The sequence below is a fragment of the Pyrenophora tritici-repentis genome, chromosome 8 (genome assembly GCF_003171515.1).
Source record: "Pyrenophora tritici-repentis strain M4 chromosome 8, whole genome shotgun sequence".
NCBI classification, from domain to species: Eukaryota; Fungi; Ascomycota; class Dothideomycetes; order Pleosporales; family Pleosporaceae; genus Pyrenophora; species Pyrenophora tritici-repentis.
The window spans coordinates 730,196-752,947 of record NC_089397.1 but is presented as its reverse complement, the minus strand read 5'-3'; the positions used below and the strand labels follow the sequence as shown (position 1 = coordinate 752,947).

Here is a 22,752-nt window from a genome sequence, read left to right as displayed (position 1 = left end):
GTTTCAGGCGACCAACGACGCGTGAGATTCCATCATTGAGCGTGGACGGACTTAGCGCTTAACTCCGTTCTTTCCGTTTTCGATATTACCGTACGAGCACGCAAACATAGCCATGCCGCCAACACCGCCGTCGACGACCTCTTCTAGCGCAGGGCAATCACCGCCAGACCCGCAGTTCCGAGTTGTGCGCAAGCGGAATCGCGTTCCTCTATCATGTGGAGCCTGTAGGCATCGAAAGTAAGCATACAATTCGGACAACGACGAGACGACCATAAGATGCTGACATTTGCAGACTGAAATGCAATCGAGGCCATCCTTGCGACAATTGCACAAAGCGCGGAGATACGGCATCATGTACGTATGCTACTCCGGGCAATCGCAAGAAGAGTACAGCCAGCTCCGGCTCCTCCACATCGCCCGATGACATGCAAAACCGCATTGACCGCCTCGAAGGACTTGTTCTCTCTTTGATGACCAATGGAGCTCAGAGTGCTGGCCCTGCTGCTGCTCAAGCGGCTATTGCAAACAGTCTCAACGGTGCAAGTTCGGACCAGCACTTTGACATGAGCATCAGCGCACCCGACTCAATACCCGAGGAAGACGTAGGTGAAGAAAGCGAGATGGAACATGTCACAAAATCCATCGGGGTGATGAAGGTGCACAACAACCACACTGTATTTGCATCAGAAGCTCACTGGTACGCCATTTTGGGAGAACTTTCAGAAGTTAAGAATTACTTTGCAGAGCACAAGAAGCAATACGAAGAGCAGCTCAAGCGATACAAGGCGAGCCGTGTCGAGGATCGTCCACCAGGAACAGCATTCCTTATGGGCGGACAGAAGCCTACCTCGAAGGCTGAAATCCTATCACAGTTCCCTCCAAAACCCACAGCCGACCTTCTCGTCTCGCGCTTCTTCAACACGTATGACCCCGGTATTCACATCATTCATGGTCCCTCTTTCCAGAAAGAGTATGACAGGCATTGGTTACAACCAGATGAGACACCCATTGTCTGGCTCGGGACCGTCTTTGCAATGATGTGCATTGCATTGCAGTCATACACTCGAGCCGGTGACGAGCCTCCCGAATACCACAACAAGTCCTGGGAGATGTCAAGAGAATATGGAGATTTGACAGCCCAATGTTTGATAATGGCAGACATTACACAGCCCGTTACAGGCATGATGGAGACGTTGATCCTGCATATTCACGCCGAATATGCACGCAGCAGAGACGCAGAGGTGGGTATCTTGATAAGCACAGGCATCATAGTACGGTTAGCGATGCGAATGGGGTTGCACCGAGATCCCGGACCATATACAGACATGTCTGTATTCCAGGGGGAGATGCGGAGACGTGTGTGGGCAGCAGTGCGTTCAATCGATCTTCTATTCTCAGCTCAGGCAGGGCTACCCCCGATCGTTCGACCACGAGATACTAATACCGAGATTCCACGCAATATCTACGATGACGAGCTTCGTGAAGATATGAAGGTTCTGCCGCCCTCGAGACCCGAGACAGAGGCCACCCCCGCTTTGTTCTTGATCAACCGGACGAGACTGATCTATAAGCTGGGAGAGGCTATTGAGTGCACCGATACCCTGACCTGCTCCTCTTACGAGGAAGTGATGAAGCTCGATGCAGAGGCATGGGAGCTGCACGATAACATCTCGCCACATCTCAAGATGCGAGGGATGGATGAGTCGGCACGCGATCCGTCAACGCTAATCATGCAACGCTTTACGCTAGATCTGCTCTTCTTAAAGATCATATGCGTACTTCACCGAAAGTACCTAGCTTATGCAAGAGTGCAATCACGCTTTGCCTATTCTAGGAAAGCTGTCATTGAAGCTTCAATGATGCTTCTCAAACACCAAGCGACCCTGCACCGGGAATGTCAGGCTGGTGGCCGACTACGGAATGTCAAATGGTTCATCTCTTCGCTCACTACGGTCGACTTCCTGCTCGCCGCAATGATAATATCGTCCGACCTCTGGCACACCACTAGGGACTCTTCAAATCGCTCTCCACCGCCAGCAGACGCGCTTATGTGGAGTTCAGATCGGCGTGATGAGATGTTTGAAGCTATAGAGATAGCGGTAGGGATCTGGGATGGTCTCAAGGATCATTCAATGGAAGCATACAAAGCCCACATGACTCTCAGCGTTATGTTGGAACAACTGAAGAAGCATCGATCAACAAAGCAGGCACCGAACGGGTTCCAAGCAGCTTCTTCAGCTTACCCAACGATGGTGCCAATGGAAGATGCTAGTGTCGCACCAGAACACTCGGCAGCAATGACACTGGGGTTATTGAGCACAGGTGGTATGACACCAAATGCGAATATGTTCGATCAGCGATACCCAGCCGGAATGGCGAATTTGTTGAACGACCCGGCACCTCAGTCATCAACAGGATTGACGCCACAGTACAATCAGCCGACAAATGGACCTGTAGGACCGGAGAACACGCCGAGCCCGTTCTCAAATTTGTTTGGAGCCAATTTCTTCCAGAATTTGGATCTTCCGCCAACAGACAACATCAACTGGGTATGTTGAACTAACATTTGACTCGTTATTCCTATACTAATGCTAGACAGGATGCATGGGACTCGTACATCCAAGGCCCAGGCATGGAAGCGACGAGCAACTTCTTTCCAATGGACATTGGTAGTATGCCAATGCAGACGGATCAAAATGGGCTGCAACCGGGACATGCACCTGTTCAACAGGCCGCCAATGGAGGTCGGACAAGTATGTTTGGGCATGATGTCTACATGGGCGTAAGTACCTACCATCACACATCCAAGCTTTATTCTGATCGCTGACAGCAACAAGGCTGATCCGAAGACGAGTTCTGGTGAGGGCTATGCCATTGGGTTTATATCGCCGAAGCAGTCCAACTAGATGAACGCAAAGATGTTTGTATATTGCTTGATGAATGATCTGGTAATGAGCACACGAGTAGTTAGGTTAATTTACTCGATTTTGGGTTGGTGTTCGCCTGGGGGCCAAAAGTAAGATAGTTCTCGCTAGAGCACATTCAGCTGATCAATCTTCAAAGGGGAAGTACAAGCGGATTGGAGGAGGCGCAGCAAAATTCTGTGCCCCGCGATGATAGCATCAATCAACTCAGCTCAGCCCTTGCGTTATGTTCCTTCCACATGATCCTCTTGCATGACCAGCCGCACTTGATCTTTCTTCTGTGTCCAGCTTTGTAACCTCTTTCTTCGAGTAGTTCCTTGCCTCGGCGTCATCTCTGTATCCCAATATAGAAACGACAAGGCAAGTAGCTTGCTTTGTCCCCTTGCCGCGCATCTCTGCCCCACTTCAACCTCTGGACACTGGATTCTGGAATCTGTTTATAACGTCACCGCAATCACGACTTGTGTCTACGCGCCCAGGCTTTTCACTGTCGAACGGCGCGCATTTTTAGCTTGCGCAACCTCGGCCCTCGCCACGAACTTGTAACCGACTATTTCTCTTGTTTTATCTCTTCTCACGTAATCCCTCTCTTTTATCGCTCTCCTTCGGACTCGCTTGCTGCTGCATAAGGCTGAGCCAAGGCCCTCACCTCACCTCACTTCTCTTCTCTTCTACTTCTTATACTAAACTCACCTTTTCCCTTCCAACCCATTCCGAGGTCCATCGTCTCAAAAAGTTCACCATGCCGTCAACGCCCCCCATCTCCCCAGAACCAACCACCGACCCTATATCCCCCGTCTCCCGTAGCGGTACATCGTTTGCGCACAAGACTTCGCCCGCTGTGACCACACAGACACCTCTCATCGATACGAGTACGCCGGCTATCAACGATGCGCCCGTGGAATTGGATGGCGGCGCGATTACGCCTGAGGAGCTGAGAAGGCGGACGACGGAGGAAGGTTTGGGTGGTGTAAGGGGATCGATGCGTGGGCCTGATGAGGGAGATATTGATGCAGAGTTTCTTGGGGGAGGGGGAAATGCGGGAAGGGAGGCTAGGGAGGTATGTCATCCTTTTCATTTGAGTGGTGGCAAGGTGTTGCGGAGAAATAGAAGGGGAGAGAGAGTGTGGTGGTTGTGGGATTCTGGGTTTCGAACAACAGCTGACGATATGGTTGTAGCGACGTGCTGCTATGTTGGCTTCGCGGTCGAAAGATCCGAGCGTCATTGTTGATGTGCCGAGGGATCCTACAGCAGAAGAGGTCGAGGCTGCAAGGAAAGCGGATGCGTTGCTGCCTGCGGGTATGCGGGGGAAGATAAGTTGAACTGGTATGAGACTAAGAGAGGCCGCAGGACGAGTAATATGTATAATGCGGGGCGATTTGATGGGAGTTTGGATACACGAAGAAATGACCGAAGTTATTGTGTATGATGAGCGGGCATAAGCAGCATGAGGAATTGCGAAGGTAATGTTAGGATACTTTGAATGAAGAGCTGACGGATGAGATGGACCAAAACAAGCTCTTCATACTCATGTTTCCTTTGCATAACTCCGACGATTCTACGCATTTCACAGTAAGGAAAGTAGAGGCTCATCACGTGCACACATTGTGGGCTGCATATATAAATCCCCCGTCTCTGCCTCTCTTTCTTTCCTCCATCTTCATTGCAAAAAACAAAAGTTTTCCAATTTTCAAAAATCTACTGACTCAGTTTGCATGTCTTTTTCTTTCTGCCTCTTTCGTCCTCAATAAAATAGATACATGATGGGATTGACGTTTTGTTTCCCTCTTTCCTGATATCTCAAAACATAGTCGTGTCCCTGGAATGTTGCACCCCTCCAAAAACTAGTTTGAAACAAATGACCTGCAAGATCTTTCGAAAACAATATTTCATGGAAGCATGGAGCTGTCCGGCGTACTACGCGTCAGAAATACTGAGGGATTAAGCGATATTCAGTGTCTGATATTCTTCTACAATACTTTATTCCACAAAAGCAGCCCGTCGGTACCTACATGGTTTCCTTCCAAAACGACACTAAGATCCGGATGTATGCTGTGTTCTGCATTCTCAAAACACACATGAAAATAATTCCGAAGAATGGTACAAAAGCTTACCGTCGCAGAGGAGCGACTCTTCTTATAATTCCTAAACATCTAAAATAGATTGTCGATGTTGGTATGTGTTTTCCGCTCTCTTCCTAGAAATAAAAGCTCGCTAGCTGGGCCTTCTGGTCTAGTTGACTGGCTCTCTGTAAATCGATGTGGACATTGAACTATGTCCTGCTCCTCTCTTTGCCTGGCAAAAAATCCCGAATGTGACATTGTAATGGTTCTTCGTTGTCTCTCTGCTGCTGAACCTTCACCTATCACCTTCCATGTTCTTTTTTCTTTGCTTCTCCGGTATTTCTAAAAAGAAGGACCATACCTAGCCTATGGGTGTGTGGATGGATGGGATTAAAAAAGATTGTACACCGGCACTTTTAAATAAAAGACCGTTCCATGTATGTTATGGCTCTTCTCCTACTGCAAGCAATATCCTAAACGAGCTCTCCGAGTACGTATGTTTCCGCAACTAGGCTGGGGAGAATTTCCAAACGTGGTCTTAGCGCGGCTGTTGGGATATATAAACTCCCTGTTGGTTGGCTTTGCACTAAGTGCGTAAAGGGAAATAACGATAACTAGGAATGCATTCTGTTTTGGTGATTGTTCTGATTGATTCTACGAACATAGGTGCTACGAAGGTATACCTAAGTTCAGCGCAAGTTGGGCTGAAGTGTTGAGCATCCGACGTCCCTACCGATACTCACGATCCGACACTCCCCCTTCTACTTCTCTCATCTTTATCAATGCAGACTTTCTATAGTTACCTGTATTTCAAGATGGAACCGTATACGATCATGGTGGTGACGTTTCCCCTTGCTTTAAAACAACTATCGAACATTGGATGTGTTCCTCTCGTTCTTGGCACATAAAAAGACACGCAGTCGGAGCATGTTTTCTGGCGCATCTAGAGAGTGGTATAAAACATTCGGGCTTCTAACTCTTCAAATTTTTGATTCGTAGCTTCCCTCTTTTTTTGAAAAAATCCTGATCAGGAGCCTAAATGGTGCTCTTCGACTGTTATAAAATAACCCCTTTCCAGTATTATGTTTCTCCCTTTCCTAGGATTAAAATCAGCCCTGCTCAGACCCGTGTCGCCAAGGGTATCTCAGATCTACTACAAAAACTCTGTCTTTCGCTTCTTCCACTCCTGCATCCTGATCTCCCTTCTTTTGACCTAAAAGCAATCCGCGAGCATTAATGGCGCTGCTCCTCTGCTTTAAATGCGATTATTCCAATTCTGTTAAGAATATGTTAGGTTCAGTCCAGGTCGGCGAGGTGAGGTTCGTGGAGTAAGCCCGAGCAGAAGGACCGACGCGGAATGATGATCTGTCATGTACGTCCTAAGATCATCATAACAACAAGTAGATAGAACAATAGCTCTTAGTGAAGTTCAATCCAATACAGGGTTACCTTTCGTACCTCTACTCGGTCGCCTATGGTAGTCATACCACCAGAGGAGACCTTGTTCTAACAGGTTATGAGCCCGGTTGCCTAACCCAACGTTATTGTTTTCAAACACCTACCCGAGTCACGAAGGACTCAGATTCAAGAAGGAATCAAAACATCCACCCAAGTCACGAAGGACTTAGATTCAAGAAGGAAGCAGAAAAGAAAAGAAGTCGTGTACAACGCGGTTAACACGCAATCACACTTAAATACACCGTCTCTACACCCGAGAACCGATAACGACTGCACCGCCCGCAGAATATCACCCGGATCGCCCGCATCGCCCGCATCACCTACACTCTTAGCATCATACCACGTACCTTGCTCGCATAATAGTCTCACCAACTCAAAACACACAAGATGGCTGTAGAGAAGGAAGAATGGAAGATTCCCCAACTTACAGCTGAAAACCACGATACTTGGTTCCGCCGAAACAAGGTCAAGCTTAAGGGGAAGAAAGTCTTCTATGTCTGCGAGAAAAACCTGGTACAGCACTGCCAAATAGCAATAGCCGGTGAACTAACGGAGGCTATGGAAGAGTTGGAAATTGCTGAAGCAGACAAGCATACTAAGATCCGCGTCAACATTGAAAAAAGAGACAAGTACCTAGAAGATGAAGCCACTGCAATCGATCTCTTGTTTCGGTCGCTTACTGAAGATGACCAAGCCCTTATTGACGAATACGACACTGCCTTCCAGTTCTGGGCCTACCTACAAAAGAAGTACACCCAAACTGACGCCACAACCGCCAACATTTACATGACCAGAATTCAAACGTTCACATTCAATCCTGGGAACACAATTGTTGGATCATGGGAAAAGCTAAAGGAATACCGACGCAAACTCGTAGCAGCAGACGCTGACACCAACGGAGCTTACAAGGACTCTGCACTACTACTCGTTCTTATTAGATCACTCCCGAAAGAATTTAAGACTACGATTGACACCTTAAACGCCCAACTTAACCTTACGGTTGAACAGAAACTTAAGTTTCTGGAAGAGAAGGAGGTTCGAGACCAGCAAGACGCCGACGAAAAAGCTCTCCCAGCATTCCGGAAGACGGAGAAGTATGTTCCGCCTTACAAGCGCCGAAATCACAAGAGCTCACCACTATCGTCTGACTCCGAATCTGGTACTAAGTTTATGGTCCAATGCTTCCTTTGTGACGGAGCCCATGGCGTACGAGACTGTCCAAGACGTGAGAGAGCTCGAAAGCTCCTTAAGGAATACGACGCTAAGAAATCATCTAAGCCGCCTATTAAGACACTCAAGCAAAGGAATTCTCACAAAAAGACTGGCAAAGCATATGGAGCCGAAGAAGTCAATTCAGAGTCAGATGAATTATCCGAGACCTCAGACTCTGAACCCGAGGAAATTGAGACATGCCGTCTCTCAAAAGACATTGTCGGTAAGGCCTCTCCATCTACTTGGGCTGCCGACACTGGCGCCTCCTCCCACATGTCTGACCAACCCTCATTGTTTAGACGAATGATCAAGATCAAGCGAAGACTAGTTCGGGTTGGAGGGGGAGAATTATATGCAGACTGGAAAGGAGAAGCTCAAGTGGTGTGTAAAGACGGATCGTCGACATGGTTGTCAGAAGTACTGCTTGTACCTAACCTTGGAGTCAATTTGTTATCAGGGAGAAGAATTTGCGCAGCAGGCCTGAAGGGTCGTTTCAATTCACACGTACTATGCTTCAAACTAGGAAAGGAGATCATTATTAAAGCAACTATGGACGACGGCCTCTACGTAGTGTCACACATTGCCGATGGATACCACGAGACAGCATTCCTAGGCACGGAACCCCATACACCAGTTAAGAGCGAGCTTAAGGTTGATGAAAAGGAGAGATACCTGCTGTATCACAGACGTTTCGCACACCTAGGACCTACAAAGATTGCCAAACTCCACGAAGTTACAACTCTCCAGAAGAAGATTCAAGTTCCAGAGAAGATTGAAATCTGCGAAGTGTGTTCCCTGACAAAGATGAAGAACAGCATCCCTAAGCAGCTAAGAGAGCACAAGGCCACGAAGCTAGCCTTAGTACAGTTTGACATTGCTGGACCCTTTCCAACATCTCTACGAGGAAACAGGTGGTTCCTCCAAATTATTGATAGCTACACGCGGAAAAACTGGGTTATCCCGCTGAAGAAAAAGGGAGACGCACAACGGGAACTCCGAATCTGGAAGACCTTTGTAGAACATCAAACTGGCGAGAAAGTCAAAGCTGCTGGAACCGACAATGCACCAGAACTTCTACAGCAAGCTGAGGAATGGAGAGTTACACAAGGCGTGGAAATTCAGCCTACAACAATTGCTTCCTCACACCAGAATGGACCAGCCGAGCGAAACATCCAAACTGCTGAAGCTGATATGAGAGCAATGTTGAAAGACGCTGGTTTACCAATTGAGTTTTGGGATGAAGCTGTCGAAGCAGACGCATACCTACGCAACCGTACAAACACAGGACCTATGATCAATGGAAAGCAAGTCAGTCCTGAAGAGGCATTCACAGGAACGAAACCATCCATTGACCACATCCGTGTATGGGGGAGCAAATGCTATTCGTACATCAACCCTAAAACGATTCCAGCAGACCAACGACATGACAAGCTCGTGGACCGTGGCAGAATTGGAGTATTTATGGGATATTCTGAGACAACAAATAAGCAGTTCAAGTTCTATTCGCCAGAGCTTGGATACACCTCAAGGACAAGCCGATTGTCAGTGGACGAATACACCCCTGGAGGGAAAGTTGAACTACGACTGCGAAACATACCAGCTGGACCACAAGGAACGCAGAATACGATGCCAGACCGAAAACCAAGAGGAAGACCTAGGAAGGATCTAGAATTATCTCCTGCCGAACGAATGGAACCAACTCCTACCGAACGAATGGAACCATCTCCTGCAGAACCAATGGAACCATCTCCTACCGAACCAATGGAACCATCTCCTGCAGAACCAATAGAACCAGTTTCCGAGAACCTAATGGAACCATCTTCGGCAGAGCTAACTCATGAACCAGTGAAGCGTCACAGAGGAAGACCAAGGAGGCTAACTACTATTCCTCCTACTGCACCATCTGATGAGCGGGTTCCTAATCTTGTGAACGAAGAGGGGCCCGAAGAACCGTGTACCCAGTCTGTACGAGAAAAGGAGATTCCACGATACTTCACTAGACAAGCCAAACGGAAGAGGTCTAACGAAGAGATTGTTGAGGACGAGAGATTTAGCAAGATCGTTAAAGCTATGCTAGCCCAAGTTGGCCTTACAGAAGAGCAAACACGACTATCTGAGAAGGCTTTCGCAGCAACCGAGATCGCAGGAATCCAGATCCCCCAGACACACGAGCAAGCTATCAACGACCCAAAGTATGGAAAGCAATGGAAAGCAGCAATACTTGAAGAGATAATCGCGTTAATAGAGAATCGAACCTGGGAGGAAGTTCCAAAGCCAAAAGACGCGAACATGGTTGATTCAAAGTGGGTTTTTACAGTCAAAACGAATCTCGACGGGACTGTTGAGAGGTTTAAGGCACGCCTTGTGGCAAGAGGTTTTACGCAAGCACACGGAACAGACTACAACGAGACTTTTGCCCCGACAGTCCGCATGGACACCTTACGTCTGTTTATGGCCACTGTCGCAGCGGAAAACCTGGAATGTTTCCACTTTGACATTAAGAATGCATTCACAGAGTCGCACTTGAAGGAAGAGATCTTTCTTAAGCAACCCCAAGGAGTAGAAGTCAAAAAAGGATACGTCCTTAGAGTTCTCCGCAGCTTATACGGACTCAAACAGGCTGCTCGCGACTGGAACTTGTTGATAAAGAAAGAACTTCTGGCATGGGGATTCGTACAAAGCCTCGCAGACCCGTGCATGTTTATCCACAAAGAAAAACAACTCCGTATCCTCGTCTACGTTGATGACATTGCTGCTGCTGCAAAAGATCGAGCTCAAATTGATTGGTTCTACGAGAAGCTTTCTGGAAGATTCAACACCAAGAACCTGGGGAGATTCATAAGATCCTTGGAGTACGAGTTACGCGAGACAGAAAGCGCCGCACAATCTACCTCGATCAAGAACAGTACCTACACGCAGTACTTGACAAGTTTGGAATGTCTAGCAAACAACACAGAGACAAGAAGATTCCATCTGCAGATTACACTTCATTTAGGCCAGCCACTGACAACGACACCCGAATCGACATCACTGAATACCAGCAAGTGATAGGGAGCCTTATGTTTGCTATGGTTCTTACACGTCCAGACATTGCATTCACCCTCGGAAAGCTAAGCCAATACATGAGCGATCCAGCAGAACACCATGGCCATGCGTTGAAGAACCTGCTACGATATCTAAGGTCGACAGTGACATTGAAGCTACGCTACGGACCAGGGGGAGTACACTCGCAATTTGTCATCTACTCTGATGCTGACTGGGCAAGCGACATGGTAGACCGAAAGAGCGTTTCAGGGAGCACTGCAATGTTCTACGGAGGTCCAATATCATGGTCTAGCAAGAAGCAACGGTCTGTTGCAACGTCAAGCTGCGAATCTGAATACATCGCACTATCAACATGCTGCAAGCAAGGCCAGTGGATTGCTCAAATGTTTAGAGATCTTGGGTTCCCAAAGTACATTGGAAAAGACACCAACAAGGTCCAGATGCTAGGAGACAACCAGGGTGCCATTGCACTTACAAAGAACCCTCACCTTCACGAAAGATCAAAGCACATCGACGTCTGTTATCATTTTATCCGAGACCTAGCAGAACAAGGCAAACTCGATGTGGCCTACGTTCCAACTGCAGACATGGTGGCTGATGGAATGACAAAGCCATTGCAGCGAGTCGCATTCGAGAGATTCAAGAACCAATTAGGAGTTGTCCTTGGACCGGACCTGCCCTGAGGGGGAGTGTTAAGAATATGTTAGGTTCAGTCCAGGTCGGCGAGGTGAGGTTCGTGGAGTAAGCCCGAGCAGAAGGACCGACGCGGAATGATGATCTGTCATGTACGTCCTAAGATCATCATAACAACAAGTAGATAGAACAATAGCTCTTAGTGAAGTTCAATCCAATACAGGGTTACCTTTCGTACCTCTACTCGGTCGCCTATGGTAGTCATACCACCAGAGGAGACCTTGTTCTAACAAATTCTATGTTTTCTCTCCGGGAACTTTGCGATTCAAAATCAGACACTTCTAGTGTATGGTCTGCTGCCCTCCCTGCGGTGAGATATATAAACTATTCCTCCCCCGCGTTCCAGACTCCTATGACATAAAACTTCTTGTTCTTCTAAAAAAAGCAAACGATTAATTAACATGGTGTTGTGCACTGTTCTAAAATGCAAAGATTTCGATCCGATGTTCTGCCTTTTTCTGAGACTATAAGATCTTGAATTGAAAGGCTTGCTGCCAAATGTCTCTCTACCTTTTTAAGAACGGGTATGAAAACCAGACTAGCCCCCTCTCTTCTAGTCGCTCTACTACCTTTTTCTTATCTAAAATAGTTCTGGCGAGACGACATGTGTAGTGTACTACATCGAAATAAAACATGTCGACTGGAGTTGAATTTCTCTCTCTCGCTTCTGAGAATATAAATTAAAAAACGGAATGGGTACGGCGAAAGTTTCTCTAAGTTTCTAGAGGATGATTACATGAATCCCCTCCTCTTTTACCTCCTTATTCTTCAATCACAGTACCTGTGTCCTTGTTTCCACACTAGAAAAGCAAAGCCGATAACTGTCACGGTAACCACCGTGGTCCCCTTGACACTCCTGCCTCTGACCCATGCGCTCCTGCTCTTAACCCGTACGCTCCTATCGCAACAGCGCAATGTACTATCCTCGACAGTATGCTACTGCCCCGACATCTGTATGACGTCACACAAGCTTCCTTCCGCTATATATCTTTCTCTGGTGGAACTCTCCACTTCGTTTCTTCACGCAACGTCTTGTATTTACACTTGAGTACTGTACGTAGCCAGACTTGCTATCAGTCAGGTAACTCAGTTCGAACTGACTGAACTGACTGCCAAGACTCAGTTCAGTCAGTCAGTTCTTGAGGCAGCTGGACGTCAGTCCAGTCAGTTCAGAAGCCTCCAGACTGACTGAACTGACTGACGTTAGACTGACGTTAGCTGTTTTTAAAGCAGTATTTTAGAGTTGTGAAAGCCACATTTAGTGCGGCTTCGAAGCCGCGCTAGTCCTAGATATAAAGACACTAATCCTATATAAGTTAAAGCATCTAGCTTTAAGCTAATTAGAGTTTGCGGAAATGCGCTACCCGGTGCGCACCTAGTAAGCCTTTCGCGTCGCGTCGCGTCGCGTCTGCTATACACACGACGCTAGACTACTGTTGCCATAATACTTCTTGGTGTACTTCATGTCTACTCCCTCTAATTCAGGCCTTCGCCGCCTTGTAGAATGCGACAAGCGCAATTCTCCTCTACCATCGCTATCAAACGCGCCTACTGTTGGCGATACTGCGAGCGAGGCCCAGGCTGATGAGCCCTTGGCAGTACAGGCGGACTTCCCCAACGACGGCGACGACGACGACGACGACGACAATTACGACGGGCTTGATTTTAAGCGTGTGCCGTATCTTGAGCGGCGCCAGGTTGAGCGTAATAGTCGCGGTGGGCCAAAAAGCTGGATCTACCGCCACGGCTGGGCCGTCTGGCACCGCAAGTACAAGAAAAACTACTGGCTTTGCCGGTACTGCCATCAACGACGGAAGCAGGAGGCTTGCTACGAGGCTGACAGCACTACAAACGCCGGCCGACACCTCTCAAGCAACAAGCCTGGACACTCACACGGACCTAACGGACCTGTACCAATTGCTAGCCGGGAGGGCAATATTATGGGCGCGCTCGCAAAGTCCCAAGTACATATTATGAGGTCTAAAGGGATAGAAGTATCGCAAGAGGTAGCAAACGAGATGGCAGCAAGCTTTTCAACCTCTCGATTTCAGGACGCGCTGAAGGACTGGGTAGTCGCGGACAACCAGAGCCTTCGCGTAATAGAAACGCCGCAGTTTCGAGCCATGATTGCGGCCGTGAGCCCGCTAGCCGAAGCTCTCCTTTGGCGTAGCCACCAAACGCTCCACGATCATATTATTACTGAGTACAATACATACATACCAGCTGTTGCCAACTACCTTCGCGAAGCCCGGTCGCTTATACACGTGTCATTCGACAACTGGACTTCAACTGGTGGGCAGTATGCTTTTACTGGCCTCTGCGTACATTACCTTAACAGCGAGGGCAAGCTAGTTGACCACCTGCTTGGGTTGCCTGAGCTACACGGGGCGCACACTGGCAATAATATTGCCGCTGCAGCAACAACAATACTTCGGCTATTTGGCGTTGACAACGCGAGGGTTGGGTACTTTGTGCTTGACAACGCAAGTAACAATGATACTGCAGTTGAGTCCTTAGCAGAGGAGTTTGGCTTTATCGCAAGCGAGCGGCGGCTGCGGTGCTGCTGCCATATACTCAACCTAAGCGCACAATTAGTAATTTGGGGCAAAGACCGTAGCGCGTACGAGAATGAAGCCGCACACCTTGAGGAAGAGGAGAAGTACATGGATGAGTGGCGCAAATACGGTCCTGTTGGCGTCCTCTTTGACGTGATTGCGTCTATCTGTACGCCTCAAACTCGACAACTACTAGAGCGCCTACAGTGCGAGGAGGCAGAGTCTCTAGGTGTTACACCCCACATCCGGCAGCTTGTGAAGCCTGTTAAGACACGCTGGAATAGCTATTTCAACACGTTTGTCCGTGCAGCTGAGCTACACGGCCCTATCGATGGCTATATTGAGTGTAAACTTGAGGAGCATAGTGCTGCAACAGCAACCTCACGACGCCGGAAGAATCGTGAGCAGCTCCCTGCTGCCCAGCCACGGTTATATATACGCGAAGGGGGTCTAAACGGCAAGGACTGGGCGACAATAACAGAATACATTCGACTCCTTGAGCCATTTGCCGAAGCTACACGGCTACTTGAAGGTCGCGGCCGACACGGCCGACACGGCGCTATATGGGAAGTTCTAGTAACGTTTGAGTGGCTTCTTGACCAGCTTGAGGCTCTCAAAGACCGCCTTAAGGATGTAAATTACGAAGATCTAGATGCGCCTGAAGATCATCTTATTACAAACGTTAACCTTGCGCATTGTAAGCTTGCTGAGTACTACGCAAAATTCGATAACGCGCCTGTCTACTACACTGCTACAATACTACACCCGCACTACAAACACCACCTCTCAGCGCTCTGGAAGGTGCCTGACACCCATGTCACTGCCCGTGACGGTGTCCACTATCGCGACGGCTGGCTTGACAATAACCACCGGGCATTCCTGCGCATGTGGCAGGGGCGGAAGGACTCTGCAGCCACTTCAGCTCACACTGTAACGCCGCCGCGTAAGAAGCCCCGGCTAGGGATTTCAACGTCGCGATCAGCTTTTCTACAGTCGTCAATTGAGCAAAGCACACGGCAGTTAGAGGCAAGCCTTGCTGAGGATGAGTATGAGATATGGAAGCGGCAACCAGCGTTAGCTGAGGAGGATTGGCTGTCTCTTAATCCGCTTCTATACTGGGAGTCAGTTGCTGGGCAGTTCCCTATACTCTCAAAGTTCGCTATTGACGTCCTAACAATACCAGCAGCAGCGGCAGACTGTGAGCGGACTTTCAGCGAGCTTGGCGACATGTTAGGCACCCGGAGACTCCATATGAAGCCAGAGCTTATTTCAGCTTTGCAGAGCTTGAAGAGCTGGAAGAGGCTTGGTATACAGCCAACAACTACCTCAGCTTCTGGGCTAGCGCGCACACTATCAGAGGAAGAAATCTCAAAAGTACAGGAGCATTTATCTCAGTTCGACGTCAGGTAACTCAGTTCAGTCAGTCCAGTCAGTCCGCAGGCCGCGGCGACGTCAGTTCAGTCAGTCAGTTTTAGTTTAATTGAAAAGTCTTGGCAGTCAGTCCAGTCCAGTTCAGTGACCTCAGGACGTCAGTTCAGTCAGTCCAGAGAGCTCCGGACTGACTGAACTGACTGATAGCAACTCTGTACGTAGCACACAAATCAAACTTCTTCATAAGTTCTGAGATTACTGCTCGTTGCCTCTCGTGACAATAACATAGCATGGTCTCTTTCTCTGTTCTAAAACCTTGGGTCAACGCCTCTATGATTTCTCACCTTCACTTTACTCAGCTAGCATTGTACTTCTCTCTTTCTCTTTCTCTATTATGAGATATCCCTTTTCTGGACACTAAAAAAGGCTGCTTAACAATATATGGTGTCATTTACCGCTCTAAAACCCACACAGAGCACGATTATGTACTCTTAGCTCTGTTCTATAGAACACATACACTAAGCTTTCGATGTTGTGTCTTCGCCTGCCTGCTGCCTGGTATACAATCTCCTCTCCTCTTTTTTTCTCCGCCTCCTAGTTGTTATCTCAGAAATTCTTTCTAATTATTCTAGAACTGGATATGTGGTCGCCATGCTTTCTTCCCCCGAAAAAAGCTGTGAAGAAATTTGATATGTTCTCCCTTTACATTCACATTTTAAAATACCAAACAAACCCACCTATGTTGTCCTGCCGCTAAGGAAGACGGCTATATAAACCTCTCCTTCCCTCTATTTTCTAGATTTCTATATCACAGCATCTTCACGTTTTCTCTAAAAATCAGACGAAAATACCAGCAATGGCGTCTTTCTTCGCTCTTAAAAAATTTACCGCTACTGGTATATCTCGGCTTTATATCATGACACTAAATATACTCCCAGTTCTACATGTTCCTTTTCCGGCCCATGGACGGGTATATAATCCCCCCTCCTTCTCTCTATACTTCTACACTCCTATATCCCACTCTTCCTCTTTACTTTAAAAGACATACAATGAGTGCGTCATGGTAGCGGCCTATGTATGAAATTCCCAAAAGCCCTTGTTGTGTTCTCCCCCCTCCCCCCTGTTTTCTTACAAAAAAGAACCAAAAAGTGATAATGTGTCTGTGGAGGACTTTTTCCAACCTAAAAATTCTGCAAGAACCGCCATGAATGACTTGCGCTGTGGAAGATGGACCAAAATCACATAAAAATCACCACAACCCTCTCTATGCCTGAGACGGAGCTGAGATCGCCTCTACAGAAGTACATGTTTCCGTGTGTGGGCAGTATATCAAAAACAATAAGAGGAGGGAATTTATGTGTGAGAAGAGCACGCGTTTCTCCTAAACTATTCTTAAAAAAAGCTGGGCTTGGGATTGATGTGTTATCCCGAGTCTGGGGAATCATCTATATAAACCCCTCCGTCCACCATCTTATTCTTTCTTTCCTCACGTCTTCCTCCCAAAATCTCATCTTTCCAAAAATGTCGGCCGAAAAGTTCATTATGCGCTGTCCACCTCCAGTTCTACACACTTATATAATTCCCTCTGTTTACCAAATTGCTACTGATATCTTCTCTATTTCGAAATCGTGTACCTTGAAACAGCTCTAGCAAAGGCACATGTCGGTTGTCGATTTCAAGCTTCACATAGCTAAATAACACCCTCTGTCGGCATACACACGGTGTGTCGCCTAATAAGGCCCAATGTACCGCCTCGATCCTACTTCGGCCCAACTCGGACCCAACGTTATGTATACCTTCGTAGCCCCCACATTCGTAGAATCATCATACACCAGAATACCAATACACAAGATTACCTTAGCTACTGTTATTCACCGTACGATCGTACAAGGCCTTCCAACACTGATCAGTGATTGCACGGCAGTCACAGACAGTTAGGTTAAGAAGAGATAGATTCTTTACCCCGCGCGTTCCCTAGATTGCCTATATCAGCAAGGCGGAGTTATCTATGCTAAGCTCACTGTTAGCTATATCAGGCGTCGTTCGTGGCTAGCGACCGACCGTTACAGCCGTATCAGAAGCGTTCCAAGACGCCGTCTATACACGCGCCAACCGACCGGTTGAGATTTGACCCGTGTACAACCCACGACCACCGACGCATCTCTAGCGAACGCAGCTAGCGCAACAAGCGTCAACAAGAACACAATAGCAGGAGAGAGAACATCATCGGAAAGAGCACCGGTAGCCAGGACACCGGCAGTAGGAATGGCGAGCAGTAGTAGAAGAGTGGTACCCACACTAGAGGCGCTACTAGGGACCACAAACATAAAACCAAGAGAATGGCATCACATCGATCCAGAGATTTGGGAGGACAACGTTGAAGCTCCAGACGATGAGGTAGGGATTACTACAGCAACAACGTACATTGCGCGTGCGATTGCGGACTATACAGATCGACCAACAGCAGATGAAGAACTCTTTTGGGAGTTCCGTCAGGACTTTGAAGGATGGACAGAGGCAATGTTCCTACGTGCCCAGCCAATATACACAAAGGAACTAAAGCGGATCCTCCGCTTTAAGGGAGTGTATACTGGCCGTATTAATATGGCACCTAGTGAGTCTCTAGCTAGGTTATTACGCATGGAGGAGTACCTAGAATGGCCTCAGGACGTATTCCAGTCGGCTGTGTTTGACACACGATCAGCTGCGCACATGTTGCAAGAGCGGGCACTACGGCAACAACGCAGTGAAGGATCAGTACAGTCCACAGACAGGAGATTATCAAGCCAGGCCCAGAGCCGAACCCAAACGCCTGTAAGGACAAGAGGCCGAGACGTAGACAGTCGGCAAACCCGCGATCAAGACCAGACCCACGCCCGTGTGCAAGGACGACAGGAGACCGTTGAGGAAGAACAACAGATTCAGGACCAGCTAGCAAAAACGATTGAGAAAGCCCAAAACCAACCAATCCGAAGCCAGCCTGTAGAGACAACTGAATCCGCACCGCAGCCAGCCTATCAGCGCGTCCAAAGTCAGCAACCTCCCCTCACCTACAACAACTTCGACCGATTCCGCGAGTATACACCAGCATACCCGCAACGTCCGAAGGGACTGAGCGTTCCCCCAATTGTGCCCTCTGGTGAAACAGACCCGTACAAGGCAGTTCCACCAATCGAGTTTGGCAATGAGAAACTGGATCCTAAGACGATCAATGTCTTCGTGAAAATGTGGGACCGAGACAAAAAGTATACGGGAAAGCCGTACGACCTCCTAGACGATAAATTGAAGATCTTCTACAGCATCTGTTATCACGCAGACATCGAGCCAGGGCAGTTCCATGCAGTCTTTCCACGGATTCTCGACGGCCGCGCAGAGGAGTATTACCTCCACTTCGTCGATCAGCGGATGGATACGTTCTTGACTGCCTACACAAAGCTCAAGAACCACTTCGACACAGACGTCAACCACGGCCATTACTACGCGGACTGGACGACGACATCGTTTGTCAAAGTCCGCAGGGAGAACCCCGAAAAGAACCTCCACGAGGTCCTTGACATCATGCTGGACAAGCTCCAATTGTGTCAAAGAGCACTTGGACAGCAGTACATGGGAGAATACGCGCTCCGAACGACTGTAATCACAGCATGCCGAGGCGTGAAGGAGCTCGAGATGGCACTCTACAAGCCGTCTCTAGAATGCGAGGTTCTGTTTGGAGATCTGCGATCGTCAATCGAAAACTCACTCGCCATGACCGTCTCCGTCAACTTCACTGAGGCGGATACGGATAGCCAGTACTACTTGGATCGTCGGTACAACAACAACAGCTCTGGAAGATTGCGAGGGAATTACAACCCTCGCGGTGGACGCAGCGGATTCACCCGCGGACGCGGTGGGCTTCAGCACCGCTCTGGAGTCAACACACAAATCGACAAGAAATGTTACGTCTGCGGCAAGACAGGCTGTTGGTCCACAAACCACACGCTTGAAGAAAGAAAACGCTCAAAAGCGCAGTACATCACACACTGCGCGATTACGGGAGAGCAAATGGAGTTTAGCACATTTCTCGTCGCGTACGAGGGGGAAGAAGTCGACCAGTTCTTCCTAGAGGAGCAAGACGAAGATGATGAGGACCAAAGATTGGCAGTTAAGTACCTCACAGATCAGGCCTTTTTGCACCACGTGACTGGAGAAGACGTCTACAGGTGCAAGGAGCCTATTACGCCCGCAACGCAGTTCCTTATCGAGGATCGATACTCGCGAATCACGTACCAAGGCATTCTTCCTGACACTGGTGCCTCAAATGTATCGACAGCCGGAAAGGAGCAGTTCTGGGCGCTCCAAACTGAGGACCCCACCGTAACTCTAGATACGTCTACTGCTGGAAACGCATCTGTGCAATTTGGCAAAGGAAGCGTCACTACTTCGATTGGAACCGCACATGTATCGACACAGATTGGAAAGATCAAATTTGAGGTCTTGAACGCACCCACCCCGTTTCTCCTCTGTCTGAAAGACATGGACCGGCTCCACGTGTACTTCAACAATACTACGGACCAGCTGGTACAAGGAAAAGCTACCTTTCCAGTGATTCGCAAATGGGGACACCCGTGGTTCCACCTAAGCAAGGCAGAGCGCGCGCGCGTATTCCTTACGGAGACTGAGCTCCGACGCTTACACCGGAGGTTCGGGCATCCAGCCGTCGAACGGCTGATACGATTGCTCAAACGCGCAGGACACGAGGACGTGGATGAACGGCTGCTCCGAGAGATCCAAACGTTCTGCCATCACTGCCAAGCGCATGATCCAGCGCCGCGCCGATTCAAGTTTAGGCTGAAAGATGATCGGGAATTCAACTTCGAGATCCTCGTAGATGTGATGTATCTGAGTGGGAAACCAGTGCTTCACGTGATCGATTCGGCTACAACATTCAACGGCGCGCGATTTCTACCGTCTATGAGCGCGAAAGACACCTGGGAAGCACTCCGCCTGCTCTGGATTGATACATACCAAGGGCCGCCAGATATCGTCACCCACGACGCCGGCACCAACTTCGCGTCAGTCGAATTCAGATCAGAGGCGAAGATCATGGGAATCACATGTAAACAAGTGCCAACCGAGGCCCATTGGTCTATCGGCAAGGTAGAAAGATACCACGCACCGCTCAGACGCGCGTACGAGATCCTGAGGACAGAGCTTGACACTGGCACCAGCGACGCCGCAGTGTTGCAGATGGCAGTCAAGGCCGTCAACGACACCGCAGGCCCAGACGGGCTCGTACCCACGCTGCTCGTCTTCGGTGCATACCCCCGGATATCCATGGATTCACCACCATCTCCCTCGATAACCCATCGCGCGGAGGCAATCCAGAAAGCGATGAGGGCGCTGCGGAAGGCCTCAGCGGAACATGCGGTGAGCAACGCACTTGGTACCAGGAATGGGCCTACTACAGACGGGGTACTGTCACTGCCTCTTCAGAGTGAGGTGATGGTATGGCGCGAGAAGAATGGATGGCAAGGGCCGTATAGAGTCATCGATATGAAGGACCACGATGTTACTGTAGACATGATCAACGGCCCAACGACGTTCCGATCCACTGTCGTAAAACCGTACTATCGCGATCTGACTACAGCGATAGACGGCGCAGATCAAGGCACAGGTGGATCTCCGACCACAGACGAAGCGATTGCTGATGAACCGCCACTACCGGTACCACCGGCGGAAGCCAACCAAGCGGCTCAGCCGCGCAAGCGGGGCCGCCCACCTGGATCAAAGAACAAGCCCAAGGTGCAGTACCTGTCGAAGAAGGAGGAGGACGATTACGCCCTGGCCGTCAAGCTACGCAATGACGGCGTGATTAACGTCCCGGGCGCTCCATTCGAAGCATCCGATCAGAAGGAGATCGACGACCTCGTCGGCCGTGGAGTATTCAGTTTTGAGCTGTTTGATCCAACTCTACACGGCGGGTATCGTATCTTCAAATCGCGCATGGTCCGCGAAGTCAAAGGCAAGACCATGGTCCCGTACGAGAAATCACGCCTCGTTGTTCAAGGTTACAATGACGAGGGCAAACACGAGATCCTGACGCAGTCGCCAACCATCCAACGAGCCAGCCAGCGCCTGATTCTAGCCCTAGCGCCTGCATTACTCGATGAGGGCATGGTTGTGGAACTACGAGATATCACGCAAGCGTACCCACAGGCACAAACAGAGCTATTCCGCACGGTTTTAGCGCACCTCCCAAAGGAGCTTATAACAAAGTATCCCAAGGGAACAATTATTCGCGTAATCAAGCCACTCTATGGAATCGCGGAAGCAGGAGTCCACTGGTTTGCTACGCACTGGTTTGCTACGTACCAAGGACACCACTGCAAGGAGCTCGACATGGCTACATCAACGTATGACCCGTGCCTCCTGATCACGAACGGGAGACGGGAAGCGTTTGGAATAGTGGGCCTGCAGACAGACGATACTCTCGCGATTGGGACGCCTGCATTCTCTGGTGCAGAAGACGCTGCGCTCCAGAAAGCCAATTTTCGAGCCAAGCCCAAGGAGAGACTGTCCAAAGAAGTATCACTCGAGTTCAACGGATGTACTCTAACGTTGCGCGGAGACACGATTCTACTTACGCAGAAGGGACAAGGTGCCAAGATCGAAATTATTGATCCGAAGGCAGCAAACCGAGCACAGAAGTACATGGAGCAGCGCGCGCGTGGCGCGTACATTGCGTCGATATGCCAACCTGAAGCATCGTTCGATCTTTCCGCGGCTGCGCAAATACAACAACCTAAGGACACGGAATACGTGAAGCTTAACCGCCGGCTGCAGTGGCAATCTGAGAGCATACAACGAGGCCTGCGATACGTCCCTCTCGACCTCGCTACAGCAAAGCTGGTAGTGTTCACAGACGGATCCTTCGCGAACAACCAAGACCTTAGCTCACAGCTAGGGTACCTACTTATCCTTGCGAATGAGTCGAGTCGACAAGACAGCACGTTTGATATTCGTGGTAACGTAATCCATTGGAGTTCGACCAAATGCAAACGCGTTACCCGGAGCGTTCTCGCCTCAGAAACGTACGGCATGGTTAGCGGTGTCGACATCGCTATCGCTATCCTGACAACCCTCAAGATGATTACAGGACGCCTAGGTCTACCACCGATCCCACTTATTGTGTGTACGGATTCATACTCCTTGTATGAATGCCTCGTCAAACTCGGAACAACTGCTGAGAAGCGACTGATGATCGACATCATGGCGCTTCGGCAGTCATACGAGCGTCGCGAGATCACTGAGATCCGCTGGATCAACGGAGAGGACAACCCCGCGGACGCATTCACGAAAGCAACACCAAATCGCGCGTTAGAACGTTTCATCGAAAGCAACAAGCTGTCAATCCGAGTAGAGGGATCTGTGCAGCGACCTACGGAGTAG

General features: G+C 49.1%; 5 protein-coding genes across 5 annotated transcripts; all 5 read left to right on the top strand.

Moving 5' to 3' along the window:
* Positions 1-112: 112 nt before the first annotated feature.
* Positions 113-2,906, top strand: PtrM4_137350 (Fungal-trans domain containing protein; the record flags this gene model as incomplete). Its single annotated transcript, XM_001938209.2, has 4 exons — positions 113-237; positions 293-2,549; positions 2,600-2,782; positions 2,838-2,906. The coding sequence occupies 4 exons, from the start codon at positions 113-115 to the stop codon at positions 2,904-2,906; spliced, it is 2,634 nt and encodes an 877-aa protein (XP_001938244.2).
* A 760-nt stretch (positions 2,907-3,666) lies between these two features.
* Positions 3,667-4,246, top strand: PtrM4_137340 (uncharacterized protein; the record flags this gene model as incomplete). The annotated part of the gene is made up of 2 exons (XM_001938210.2): positions 3,667-3,984; positions 4,103-4,246. 2 exons carry the CDS (start codon positions 3,667-3,669, stop codon positions 4,244-4,246), a joined length of 462 nt encoding a protein of 153 aa, XP_001938245.1.
* A 2,586-nt stretch (positions 4,247-6,832) lies between these two features.
* On the top strand, positions 6,833-11,385 carry PtrM4_137330 (UBN2 multi-domain protein; the record flags this gene model as incomplete). The annotated part of the gene is made up of 2 exons (XM_066109335.1): positions 6,833-10,562; positions 10,637-11,385. 2 exons carry the CDS (start codon positions 6,833-6,835, stop codon positions 11,383-11,385), a joined length of 4,479 nt encoding a protein of 1,492 aa, XP_065960257.1.
* Positions 11,386-12,858: 1,473 nt separating this feature from the next.
* On the top strand, positions 12,859-15,360 carry PtrM4_137320 (Dimer-Tnp-hAT domain containing protein; the record flags this gene model as incomplete). The annotated part of the gene is made up of 2 exons (XM_066109334.1): positions 12,859-12,993; positions 13,066-15,360. 2 exons carry the CDS (start codon positions 12,859-12,861, stop codon positions 15,358-15,360), a joined length of 2,430 nt encoding a protein of 809 aa, XP_065960256.1.
* A 2,226-nt stretch (positions 15,361-17,586) lies between these two features.
* Positions 17,587-22,752, top strand: PtrM4_137310 (uncharacterized protein; the record flags this gene model as incomplete). Its single annotated transcript, XM_066109333.1, has 1 exon — positions 17,587-22,752. The coding sequence occupies one exon, from the start codon at positions 17,587-17,589 to the stop codon at positions 22,750-22,752; it is 5,166 nt and encodes a 1,721-aa protein (XP_065960255.1).